This window comes from Phaenicophaeus curvirostris, chromosome 1 (assembly GCF_032191515.1).
Source record: "Phaenicophaeus curvirostris isolate KB17595 chromosome 1, BPBGC_Pcur_1.0, whole genome shotgun sequence".
In the NCBI taxonomy this organism is placed as follows: Eukaryota; Metazoa; Chordata; class Aves; order Cuculiformes; family Cuculidae; genus Phaenicophaeus; species Phaenicophaeus curvirostris.
The window spans coordinates 205681922-205695760 of record NC_091392.1 but is presented as its reverse complement, the minus strand read 5'-3'; the positions used below and the strand labels follow the sequence as shown (position 1 = coordinate 205695760).

The window sequence follows — 13839 nt, the reverse complement described above, 5'->3', positions numbered from 1 at the left end:
TATTTGAAATATTCACAGCTTATCATAGAAATGGAAGATGTCAAGTTTAATGTTGCTTTTAAATAGTCCTTGAAATTGTTCCTTTCCTGGAATGTGCACTGATGTAATCCATTTTTCACATCAAATTGTTAAGATTTAGATATTTCCAGCTTGTCTGACTGTGAATGTTTCAGAATGCGTATTTCTTATTCTGCAACATGGATTTTTATGTTTATCTCTAAGTATCCTTTCCATGCCAGACTTTAAAAATGTATCACAGTATGTTATGTGGTTAAGAATCATAGAATAGTTTGGGTTGGAAGGGACCTTAAAGATCATCCAATTCCAAACCACCTGCCATGGGCAGGGACACCTCCCACCAGATCAGGTTGCCCAAGGCCCCATCCAACCTGGCCCTGAACACCTCCAGGGATGGGGCAGCTGCAACTTTCCTGGGCAACCTGTGCCAGTGTCTCACCACTCTCAGCAGGAAGAAATTCCTCCTTACGTCTAAATCTACCCCTCTCCAGTTTTTAGTCACTGCCCCGCATCCTATCACTACAAGCCTTTGTGAACAGTCCCTTCCCAGCTTTCTTGTAGCCCCCCCTTCAGGTACTCAAAGCTAAATCCTCTGAAAGATTTCCTTCTAATGAGAATATTTTGTTGTTGTTATTTTTTCCTGCACTTTCTCACGCAATTTGAATAAAACAGAAGATCAGATGTTTCTTCTCTGTTGAATAATTTCTCATGTGGGATGAAGAACAGTGTGATGTACTACCGTACGGTCTGGTGACTTTCAGTTACCGTCTTCTGGCTATTTTACTTTATTTCAAGATATTATACCCAGTTTTATTTAGGCAGAAGATGTCTCTGTATCATCATATAAAGATAAGGCTAAGTTTCTTTGATTCAGTACAGTTTTAGGATAAAAAGATAGGATGGATTTCCTCTTAAGAAATATTTGATGATAATTATAATCATCACAATAGTTCCATTTTGATGTAGCATCAATGCCAGGGCAAGACTTTTCAGATTGGCTTAGACCACTTTTTTCCAACTTGTTTTGTTCGGGGTTTTTGGTTATGTATAGTTTCCAATTGGATTCTAAGGGAGAACTAAGGTAAGTGTGCTCCACAGATAATAAAACACCAATTGTTGCAGTAATTGTGCCACAGAACTAGTAATTTATTTGTTTTCAGTTTGCATTAATTTATATGAAAATTCAGTTTTGGATCTTTGTGTTTCCATTTGAAGATCCAAATACATCCAACTGGATGGTGTTTAAAGTCTTTTCCAACTCAAACCGTTCTATGATTCCACGACTATTTTAGTGGCAACGTGGTGCTATAAAAAATGAGAAGTCTGTTTAGCTATTTATATTTCTCGGTTGGAAAGAGAGCAGTCTTAGTTTTTCACTAATTTTAATGTGAAATTGAGTGTTTCTCTTTGAAGGAAGTACTCCTAACTTACAGTCAAAAGAAAATTTGTTCTCATTCATCTCTTGTTTTTATTGTATTGGCAATTCTGTAGTAATACTGTTTAGTCACTGATACTTAAATTACTTTTTGAGTTCCCTAGGAATACCATCATCGTCACCAAGTGATGTTTTTTCTGTATAAAGAGAAGGTACTGTTGTCTCTTAAGAAACTGTGGTTAGATACGTCACAAAGAAAAAACTATGTGTTCCTTAATCTTATCCCTTCATCCGTAGCCTGTCACATTAGAGAAAATTCAAGTTATCTTTAGCACACCTTCTCCTTAACATTTGCACTCCAACTTGGAAACGCAATTATGAATTTAGCTGATAAATGAGGTATTGATCAGTTCCTGATACAACTGTGTCTGTCATTTCAGATTGCAATGGGCCAAGGCCAAGCTGACCTGGCTATTCAAACGTTAAAAGAATGTGCACGCAATGGAGAGTGGCTGTGTTTAAAGAACCTGCATCTCGTTACATCTTGGCTTCCTGTATTGGAAAAGGTGAGGGTAACTGAAAACGAATGTATTGGAAATCAGAAAAATGAGCATGCAACGTTTCTGAAGCATTTTATACAGTTCCATGGTGATGTTTAAAATTCCCACTATTTGAAAATAAACCTTTGCAGTTTTCTCAGTCATAAGGTTAAAAGCTTCAGATCTAAGCCGCTCCTTCCTTTCTGTGAGCACTTTAATTTTTATACAATATAGAGTATTTCTGCCACAATAAGTGAACAAATGCTCCTGTTAGGACTTCTGGTACCTTATGGGATACTGCCTGTGTTTTCAAACTCTGACTCTGAATCTATGTATGCTTATACTTATTCCCCAGTTCTAGCTCGTTTGTTTTAGTAGTTCTTTATGTTAAGTATAGCTTGTGTGTCATTGAGAGGTTTTTGCTAATTTGAAATTGAATTGTCTAATGTTTTCTAGAGACACACATTTATGGCATGAAAAATCATTAAGTTACTAACTTAATGAAAGTGCCTTTAGATGTGTATAGCTGGGAAATCTATAAAATGAACTAGCTCAAACAAAAGAAAGGTGGGCAATGTCTATCAACAGTGTTTGTAAGCCTTTTACTCTTTATAACGTTTCAGTTCTTGTAAGTATTCAAATATAGAAATGTATCCAAATTTTCATATTCTTTCCACAGGAACATGACATTGAATGTGTTAAACTTCCTGCTGAGTTTAATATAAACTGAGATTTGCTGGTATTTGACTCAACACATCACCTTGTCTGTTTTGCATACCATTAGAGTGTGTGAGGCTGTGTTGTTCATCTGTTTGGGTATCCTTTTATCCTATCTGCCTGTTTATATTTCAGTTCCATCCAGGCACATAAATACAGTTCTCACAGTCTTTCCATTTGAGAAGATGAAATATGTCTTCTGGTCAATGTGAACATTATCAATATGAAGATGACACCTTCACAGCTTACAGCGAAGTGCCCATAGCTGTTTTCTAGCCAAACATGATGTATCAGAGGATGCATGCTGCAGATGATTTCACTTGAACCAGCATAGAAATTCCCTTGTTTTCTTTTCTTATATCTCCTACTTCCAAGGTTGTGGGTCATTTTCTTGTCTTAGTCTGTCCCCTATAACATCCTCGTAGATAAGCTGAGGAAATACAGACCTGATTGATTGTACCGTGGTGAGGTGGATTGAAAACTGGCCTAATTACATGGCTCAAATGGTTGTTGTTGGTAGCAAAAAATCCAGGTGGGGGCCAGTCATCAGTTGTGTGTTCCAGGCATTGATAAGGTGATCAGCATTTTTTAACATCTTAATTAATGGTGTGAATAATGGGACAGAGTGCATCCTTCGCAAGTAGAAATGGTGTAAAACTTCCATTCAGAAGGACTTGGGTGGGCTGAGAAGTAGGCTGATGAGAACCTTGTGAAATTCAGCCCTGCTGAGACATGTTTTGGTGTGTCCATTGCTGGGTTACCCACTATACCAGGCATATATAGGTATAAGCCTACTGGAGCCAGACCAGTAAAGGACCACAAAGGTGATGAAGGGTCTGTAGTTTGTGTTATACCAGGAAAGACCAAGAGAACTGCGACTGTTCAGCCTGGGGAAGAGAAGCCTCAGCAGGAATCATTATTTACTATGTATTGGCTGAGGAGAAGGAGCAAAGGAGACAGCTCCAGACTCTTCTCCGTGGTGTCGTGTGACAGGACAAGAGGCTATGGGCACAAACGGAAATACAGGAACTCCCATTTAAACATAAGCCAAAACGTTTTTACTATGAGGTTAGTCAAACAGTGGAACAAATTGTCCAGTGTTGATGGTGTCTCTGTCTTTGGAGATACTGAAAACTTGACTGGGTACAGTTCTGGGCAACCTGCTGTAACTCTGAGCAAAGGGTTGGACTAGACAATTTCCAGAGGTTCCTTCCATCCTCAACAATTCTGTCATTCTAAGTACCAGATATAGTTGTCATTTTGCACGAAGAGCAGAACAACTGGGTTGGCAGGATTCTCTTCTTTACTAAAAATACTGTAACCAAAATGATTCTGGTTGTGTTATAGAGATTATCAAAATGAAAAGATTGTTCAAAAAACTGTTAAGATTCTTTTTGAGCTGTACTTCTGACACGAAACATACACAAAACTGTTGACATTGTTTTCAAGTCAATTATCAAACAACTTTGAAATCTTCAGTGAAAAATATTTCTCTTTCAGATCCACATAAAGCACCTGCAGTATGTTTTCATACATTCAGTAATTAAATATTTTTGTGAAGACTTTATATTTGACACTTGACAATATTTCTTTTCTCAGAATTCCATTTTCCTATCTTTGATTTTCTATGAATCATGATACGTGAAGTGTGCGTACAACACTTGAAAAATAAGAAATTAATGTAGCTATATGATTTTTGAAAGTCTTTGAGTCTTTTGATGTTGATATTCAGCCATATTCCAAGTCTTTGTCTTTTGCGATGTAGCCTTCCAGTGTTTTTTCACTGAAAAGAAGTAAAGAAATAGCATATATTTATTCTCCGAATTTAGGATTTGGAGGGGAGGTGCTAGCATCATAGAATCCTTAGGTTGGAACAGACCTTTAAGATCATCAAGTCCAACTGGCAAGTTGCTAAGTTTATCACTAAACCATGCCCCTCAGTGCCACACCTACATGTCTTTTGAATACCTCCAGGAATGGTGACTCAACCACTTCCCTAGGGAGCTTGTTCCTGTGGTTAACAGCCCTTCCCATGAAGAATTTTTTCCTAATACCCTATGTAAACCTCTCCAGGAGCAACCTGCAGCCATTTCCTCTAGTCCTATCACTTGTTACTTGGCAGAAGAGGCCAACACCTGCTTCAGGGAGTTGTAGACAGTGATAAGGTCTCTTTTCAGCCTCCTCTCCTCCAGAGTAAACAACCCCAGGTCCCTCAGCTGCCTCTCATAAGACTTCTGCTCCAGAACCTTCCCCAGCTTCATTGCCCTTCTCTGGATGTGCTCCAGCGCTTCAGTGTCCTTCTTTTAGTGAGGGACCCAAAACTGAACACAGTATTCAAGGTACAGCAAGTACATAGAATGTAGGAAGATAACACATCTTGAACCTTGGAATACCCTTACATGTAAAAACCACTGAATATTTTTTTAGATGAGCCAAATTTTCTAATTTAGGATGTTACAATTTTGTAACTACCGTTCTGTATATTATAAAAGAATACCCAACACAAAATTCACCTCAATTTATAACATCTCTTTGATAGGAACTGAATACATTGCAGCCACAACCAAACTTTCGCCTTTGGCTTACTACTGAAGTTCATCCAAAATTCACTCCAATTTTGCTTCAATCAAGTCTGAAAATAACTTACGAAGTAAGTTCTATTTGCAAAGCTTTTATTACATGTTTACAATGAATGATCTTGGATGTAAAGTAAACTGTATGTGTAGATAGAATAAAGTTAAGATAATGAGGATTATTTACATAATGGGTGTGCTTATATTGAGGTCTTCAATGGTACAGAAACTACAGAATTGTGTAGGATTTTTGTATTTCTTCTTGTGTGGCTTCATGAAGTTACTGTTCTCACCATTGTTGGAATAACTGGAACTTTGCACTGATGCAACATTCTAAATCCTTTTGTTACTTTTTCATTTGTGGTAATTTGACTAATAAGATTATGTCCCATAACTTTATCAATCAAAATGGAGGTATTTTAAACAGGAATCATCAATTGACTACAGTATTTTGCAATTTGGGTGATCAGGCCCAGTCAACATGGGTTCACGATTAGCAGGTCCTGCCAAACTAACTTGATAGCCTTCTAGGACAAGGTGACCCGCTTACTGGATGAGGGAAAGGTTGTGGATATGGTCTTCTTGGACTTCAGTAAAGCCTTTGACACAGTTTCTCACAGCATTCTGCTTAGGGAACTGGCTATCACTGGCCTGGACAGGCGAATGCTCTCCTGGGTGGAAAACTAGTTGGATGACCAGGCTCAAAGCGTGGTGGTAAATGGAGTTTACTCCAGCTGGAGGCTGGTCACAAGTAGTGTCCGCCAGGACTCAGTGCTGGGTCCAGTCCTGTTCAATGTCTTTATCAATGGCCTGGATGAAGGCATTGAACACACTCTTGCAGATGACACTAAGCTGGGTGGAAGTGTTGGTCTGCTGGAGGGTAGAGAGACTCTCCAAAGGGATCTCCAAAAGGATCTGAACAGTCTGGGCCACTGGGCTGAGACCAATGGTATGAGGTTCAACAGGGCCAAATGCCGGATCCTGCATTTGGGGCACAACAGCCCTGTGCAGCTACAGACTAGGAGAAGAGTGGCTAGAAAGCTGCCCAGAAGAGAAGGACCTGGGAGTGTTGGTTGGCAGCGACTGAACATGAGCCTATTTTGATAGGAATGGTTGGACTCGATGATCCGGTGGGTCTCTTCCAACCTGGTTATTCTATGATTCTATGATTCTATGAGCCAGCAGTGGCCCAGGTGGCCAACAAGGCCAATGGCATCTTGGCTTGGATCAGAAACGGCGTGACCAGCAGGTCCAGGGGGGTTATTCTGCCCCTGTACTCAGCACGGTAGTTGAGCTTGTAAAATCTGAAGAAGGCTCTTGGTTTTGAAAAAATCACATTTACTCTTATGCTTACGTGTTTTGACAGACTACTATTCGTTCACTACGTTCTTTTACTGTAGTTCAGCCCTCCTGTCAGTTCACCCTGGTTACAAATTCGTTCATTATGTTTAAGTTATTTTCAGTGTAAGATCATTCTGGTTTTTGATATTAATTATAAGCAGGTTCTTTTTCTTGTAAAATTTTGGTTTTATTTACTACTGTTCGTGATTTCATTAAATTATAGATCATAAGGTGGAATTTAAGAAAACAGTGCAAAAAAATATCAGCTTTTCTGTCTAGAACAGTGTTTTTCATTTCAATGCAGGCACCTCCAGGCCTTAAAAAGAATCTTTTGCGAACCTATGAATCTTGGACACCAGAGCAAATTAATAAGAAGGGAAATTTGTCTCGAGCACATTCTCTCTTTTGTTTAGCATGGTTTCATGCTGTATGCCAAGAAAGAAGAAATTATATTCCTCAGGTAATAATCTTTATAAAAATCTAGCCTATTTATTAGTGCTTATACTTGGAAATGTATAATATGAGCCATAGGCAAAGGTGCAGCCATATGAAGGTACAGAGATAGGAGATAGTTTTGACATCTGAATGTACTATTTTCTGTATCAAATATCAATATTTATCTACAATTATCCCTTTACATTGAAAGTTTTTTGTGATAATTACGTGCACGTTACACATTTATGTTATATAAAGAATATTGCCACCAAGAACAGAAAGGAGGTACAAACTGAGAATGATTAAAACACGCATATGGTGGTCAGCAGTTTCGCTGCAATAGTAGCAGTAGCTGCTTTTCTCATAAATTTTTCAGTCAGTAGGAATGTGACATGAATTAAGGAATAAAATGATGAAAGTGTAGTGTAAACTGTGTGATGGTTCAGATCTGTTTATGAAACTCCAAAGGAAACTGAGATACAACAAAGCTTTCAGAAATAAAATCATTATTCTGTGCTGGATCTAGATTGCAGCAAATCTAGATTGCAGCAAGTTTTAGTTGAAGTGATTGCTGTTAGGAAGTAAAATAATCTGGAGTTTACATTCTTCATACTCAACAGATTCTAGTTTGTGTAAGTATTTAAAATTAAATGCACTGGTAGAGATGATATTTTTTATACGTCTACTGAGTGTTTCTAAAGATGCTCTTTAGACAACATAGGTTATCTCTTTCCTTATTCAGAATTAAGTATCATACAGTATTCAGTAACCATGTGTTTCTGCTTTAATTCATGGTCATCAGTGTGTGACTAATAAAATTCTTTGGATTTCTTCTAATGATAGGGTTGGACCAAATTTTATGAATTTTCTTTATCTGATCTCCGTGCTGGTTTTGACATCATAGATCATCTCTTTGAAGGTAAGTCACTTCCTAAGAAAAGGTTCTCACCTTTGTAGCATAACCCTCCCAAATAGTTCCTGTTTAAAATTTATAAAAATATTAGAAACTTTTGTGGTAATTTTAATAAATTGATTGCCTTGCATGATTGTTTAGTTTGGAGTGGGCCTGTTCTGATTAAAAGCCCTTTTGAAGGTATTTAAATTTCACATTACCTTTTACATACCTTATAGCAACCTTCCAGTACCTGAAGGGGGCCTCCAAGAAAGCTGAGGAGGGCCATGGCAGGGGGTTTGGAACTGGGACATCTTTAATGTCCCTTCCAACTCAAACCATTCTGTGATTCTATGCTGCAAGGCTCAACACCAGTAAGCAAAGCCAGAAACACAGGATGAATCATAATTCCATTTTTGGGAAGTTAAACAAATAATATCTTTGTATTAAAAACTCTTCTGCTCAGCTTCTTCACGCTTTCCAGTCTCACTGAGAAATACAGGAGTGCCTGGTAGATGAAGTCTTCAGTCTCCGTTCCTTCCCACTGTGAGGTCCTCCTTATGTTGAATAAATGTACTCAGTATGAATTGAATATGAATGAACTCTTCGTATGAAAACTCACTGATAGAGCCCACTTGACTGTTCTATTAAGTAGCACATAATTTCTTGATATTAGTTAATACAGAAAAGGTAATGTTTGTGAAAATCTTTGCATTTTATATCATTACGAAGTAAAGTTAGGAACTGATATTTAGAGATACTTCATGATCTTTGACTTCAATGAGTTTTCTGGATTATTTGTCCTGATGGAATTGGACCTTAGTTATACAGCCTTGAAACAAATGGTGATGTAAATGGGTTGAGTCATTAGCTATGAATGATAATCATTAACCTAATCATTAACTGTTGCTGGGAGGATAACTTTTCTTATGGAGGAATGATTGAAGCGTTTGGAAACAACAGTTGCCACCAATAAATCTGCCATTGAAATAATTGCTGCTTCCTTTTTTAGAGGGACTTTAGGAAGTACCTTTCTGATTAAGCTTTTACCCACACATTACTTACACATTACATTATTTTATAATATCAGATGATATTGTGATATGAAAGAGCATATAAAAATTTGAAGATTTAATAGCATCGTTTCTTAAATGCGTACGATGAATTGGTTTATCTTCAATAAAAAGCATTTAAATAATATTTCTAGTAAATAATATTTCTGGTTCCATTTTGAAATGCAGTAAGTATTAATTTTATCAAGGACAAGTATTTGCAAACTCATTGTTCTACAACTTTTATTATTTTGTAACATAGAAGAAAAACAATTACAAATTAATTATTTTGTGTTTGTATTTTTTTTTTATTTCACTGAAGAACTGCAATGACAAGATGAAATGCTTATAATGCAATGATATCCATTGGTGCAAAATTAATATTAATTGATTTATAGGTTCCAAAGATTTTCAGTGGGAATTTGTGCATGGCTTGTTTGAAAATGCAATTTATGGAGGCCGTGTAGATAATTACTTCGATATGAGAATTCTTCGATCCTACTTGGAGCAGCTTTTCAACTCACAAGTCATTGGCAATTTAAATGCTAGAGGCAAGAAGATGACTAGTTTCCCGTATTCAATCTCCTTACCCAATTCCTGCAGTATTTTGGTAGGTATAGATCTTCTGTCATCCAATAAAGAAACTAAAATAACTTGTTTTCCAGAATTACTTCTAGAAATAATTGCACAAAGAAAATCAGAGTTACCATCCAAAGCATACCTCCATTTCAGAGATCTTTCATTATAAAACATATCAACATCCTGCATAATCTGCTAAGATGCCATGGAGAGTGTATGACAGTTTATTTGGAGAATGTGGATTCTGATTCTCCTTTAGTATTTCTTTAGTGTAAATGAGAGGTAATTGAACAGAGTCCAAGGAACAAATCCCTCCCTATCTTTTCACGTACTGTTGTTGTCGTTACTATTATTAAGCTTCATTTATATATTAATGCTGAACTCCATACTAGACCTCTAATGTAAGTTGGTGTAAATGGAGTTATGCCAGTTAAAATAAATCATTGTTGTTTGGCATCCTGTATCTGGATTCTGCCTGTTTAGTTTTGGAGTTAGTTTGTTTGTTTTACTTTAAATATGGTATTTATTTTCTGTAGATCTGCTGAGCTAATACGATAAAGAGGGAAGGAACAGGCTGCCTAGGGAGGTGGTTGAGTCACCGTCCCTGGAGATATTTAAGAAACAGGTAGATCAAGTGCTTAGGGATATGGTTTAGCAGTGGACAGGACGGTTGGACTCAATGATCTCAAACGTCTCTTCCAACCCAGTGATTCTATGGTTCTATGAAAACCAAGAAATCTGTTCTCATAGATTATACAGTCAAATGGATGAACCTTTCTTCTTGCCTGCTCTGCTTTTAATATCTCTAAATTTCTTATAGTTACATGATTATTTATTTGAGTTTATACTTTTACGTCTTAAATGTTTTTCTGCAAGTAATTTTAATTAGTGGAATACTACTAATAGAGCTAAGTTTGATTTCTTAAGTTAATTGGAATAATTTCTATTACTACATAGTCTTCCCTCTGTGTTTGGAGTAAAGTTCTGCTACTGTTGTTACCTCTAAAGTGAGATGCCATGTCCAAGTAAATTGTGCATGCTAAGGACATGGCCCTGCAAGCAAAGGACAAAATGTACATGATATAATGAAATAAGGTGCCACCACATTTTCAGATAGTAAATATCTTTTCCTTTACATCCACAATCAAAGAAACATCCAGCACCATTAGTTTACCTTAGTCTGTAAGGCCTATTCCTGTTTTGTACAAGAGCAGCATCACTATTACACTATAACCACTATTTATCCTATTCTACATCGCCAAGGGTCATGCAAACCTATTTTTAGCTAACAATATCACTTGCATTGAGAGATGTCTTCATAGATGTAAATAGAAGTGAGTGTTCTTCATTTTATATGTTTTATGCTTGATTATTTGAATTCCAAATGCCAAAATATTTTTTTAATATTGTCAATAAGCTTACTTTTAAGCTTTCAACAGAGGTTTTGTAACTACTTTTCTGAGACAGGCTTAGTATATTTTCCTTTTCAGTTGACAGCATCACTGTAAATCAGAATTGCTTTTTGTTCTTTTAGAGCAGAAACACTGTAAGAGAAGATTTATAAATAAAATGAAGAAAATGATAAACAAGATTACCAAGACATGCCATGCGTTATGTATTTATTTTAATCTTTGTGTTATGCAGTGCACTTAGTGTAATTCATTTCAGAATATACTGTTCATTTCACAACCTAAACAAAAAGTTCCCTCAGTTATGCTTATTATTTTCTTCTAATGCAGGATTATCGTCATATTATTGAAAACCTTCCAGAAGATGATAAACCTGATTTTTTTGGCTTGCCTGCTAATATCGCTCGTTCATCACAACGTATGATCAGTTCCCAGGTAAAGTTACATTTTCTCTTGAAACATTTAATGTAGCACTATTTGTTTTTGTCTTAAATCTTTTGCATAAACATCAGCTTTATGTGCTCCTGTTTCTGTCAGATACACTGCAGAGTCCTGAATTATTTTATTTATTTCAGTTATGCTGACATAACCTGTTAAGAACTGCAGCTGTTAAAAATACTAGTATTTGAAAATGAGTCCCTATTTAATCCCCTACGAAACTGGGATATATTCAGAGTTTCCATGTGAAGGGAAATACGTAACGAATGCATTTACATGCAGATTCAATCTCTACTGAACTGGTCTATTATAACATTGATTTTAAAGTATAAACTGAATTATACTCTTGAAAATATGAGATTTCTACTTAAAATTCTGGGACATGCTTCTTTGTCACATGAGAGATTTCCTTGTCCTTCCAATAATGGTTTGTAGTACCTCTTTAGGTCTTAGGCAATTTAAGTATCAGAAATGGGAGATTTCATTTAAATTATGTTTCTACCCGGTTATGAATCCTACTCCCCTTCAGTTTCTGACAGTTTGGCAGCTGTCTTAGATCCATAGGTGATCCCATGGTTCTCAATCTGAAATTAAATGATTGCCTTCTAAAAGGAGTGTGTCTCATAAATCCCTTACCAAGCTAAAATAGAGAAAAGCTGAGTGAATAAGGTAGTGAGAAATAAGTTGCCATGGGTTCAGTCACCATGTCACTAACACCAGAAAGGTGACAGTACAGTGTCCGCTACTTCACTGATTATGTGCTAAGTATATGGTATATTCTCATGTAACGTCTGTCTTCTACTCCGTATAGTTTCTTATAGAATTATCCAATGGTTTGGGTTGGAAGGGCCCTTAAAGCCCACCCAGTTCTCAGTTCCATGGGCAGGGGCACCTCCCACCAGACCAGGCTGCTCAAGGCGCCATCCAACCTGGCCTTGAACACCTGCAGAGAAGGGCTATCTACAACTTCCCCGGGCGACCTGTTCCAGAGCCTCACCACCCTCACTGCCAAGAATTTCTTCCTTATCTCTGATCTAAATCTTCCCCCTTCCAATTTAAAAACATTCCCCCTTTTCTTGTCTCTCCGTGCCCCTGTAGAAAGTCCCTCTTTAGCCTTCTTGGAGTCCCCGTTCAGGTGCTGGAAGCTGCTTTAAGGTCTTCTTGGAGGCTTCTCTTCTCCAGGCTGAACAACCTCAACTCTCTCAAGCCTGTCCTCGTAGCAGAGGTGCTCCAGCCCTCAAATCATTTTTGTGGCCTCCTCTGGACCTGTTCCAAGAGTTCCATATCCTTCTTATGTTGGGGATTCCAGAACTGGACACAGGACTCTAGGTGGGGTCTCATGGGAACAGAGTATAGGGGTAGAATCACCTCTCTCACCTTGCTGGCCATGCTTCTTTTGATGCAGCTCAAGACATGGTTGGTTCTGGGCTGCAAGCACACATTCCCGGGTAACATCAAGCTTCTCATCAATCAGCACCCCAAGTCATTCTCCGCAGGGCTGCTCTCGTTTAGTAGCCATTATACTTTCTCAGCCTGTATTTTTACTAGCAGCATCTTCGTTATGCCGAGATTCAGAGAATTGTGTTGCCTAAACCACTGAACTCAGGATTAGGAAAGTAGGGTTTTTTTGCACCACATACACTTTTAACGAGTTGTTTGTTCAAATCAACTGACAGCAGTTTTGAATTTAGTCATATGTTTAGCCTCAGGGATTTAAATAAATCCTCTAGATAGACATTGATTTGAAGTAAATTTTAATTAGCAATCTTTTACCAGTTCAAAATCTTTGAAAATAAGTATTAAACCAGGAAATACTATGATCTATTCTATTAACCATGAAGATAAACTAATGTAATTATTACAAGGAATCTGATCTCATTATATGAAATTGTTTTAACTTACAAGCCGGAATGCTGATATAATAAAAATGTAGATTTTTATATATATTTTTTATTAATATTATTTATTTTTCAGGTAGTTTGTATTGCTGCAGCAATGCATTTGGCTGTAGTGGAAATTTGCTGCAGCAGAGTGCAGCATTTTGCAGTCATGCAGAGATCTCTTCTGCAACCTACTGCATTGCTAATGTTTAGGTAAACCTAAAACAGCTGAAAAGAAATGGACTCTTTTCGATATCCTTGCAGTTCTCATATAAGAGCTGCACACTGCTCGCTATATTATTTTAATATTGGTAATTATTAATGGAGTTGTTAGAAATTGTGTCTTATGATGGGCTGTAGTGTAATTCAGAGAAAATTAATACTCTGTGTGTACTGCAAAGAGCCACTTTGTATTTAGGAAAAGATTTGACTTGAATAGATGTGATCTTTTCACCAACATGACTTACAATTTTTCTGGGTTTTGTCTTTGATTACTTTATGTAGATAGAGCTGGGTAAATGTTTAGAGGCTGGATTTCTAGAATTCACTTTGGCTCTTTGGTTCTGCCTTACCTAATGTTCAACAAGCCTT

General features: G+C 37.1%; 1 protein-coding gene across 2 annotated transcripts in view; it reads left to right on the top strand.

Moving 5' to 3' along the window:
• Positions 1-13839, top strand: part of DYNC2H1 (dynein cytoplasmic 2 heavy chain 1) — a 155241-nt gene that overhangs the window by 100789 nt on the left and 40613 nt on the right. For both annotated transcript variants that reach the window (XM_069883447.1, XM_069883446.1), the window contains 6 exons: positions 1834-1959; positions 5189-5299; positions 6868-7023; positions 7842-7917; positions 9341-9552; positions 11261-11365. In XM_069883447.1, coding sequence (XP_069739548.1) covers positions 1834-1959; positions 5189-5299; positions 6868-7023; positions 7842-7917; positions 9341-9552; positions 11261-11365 — 786 coding nt within the window. The remainder of the gene's footprint in view (positions 1-1833; positions 1960-5188; positions 5300-6867; positions 7024-7841; positions 7918-9340; positions 9553-11260; positions 11366-13839) is intronic.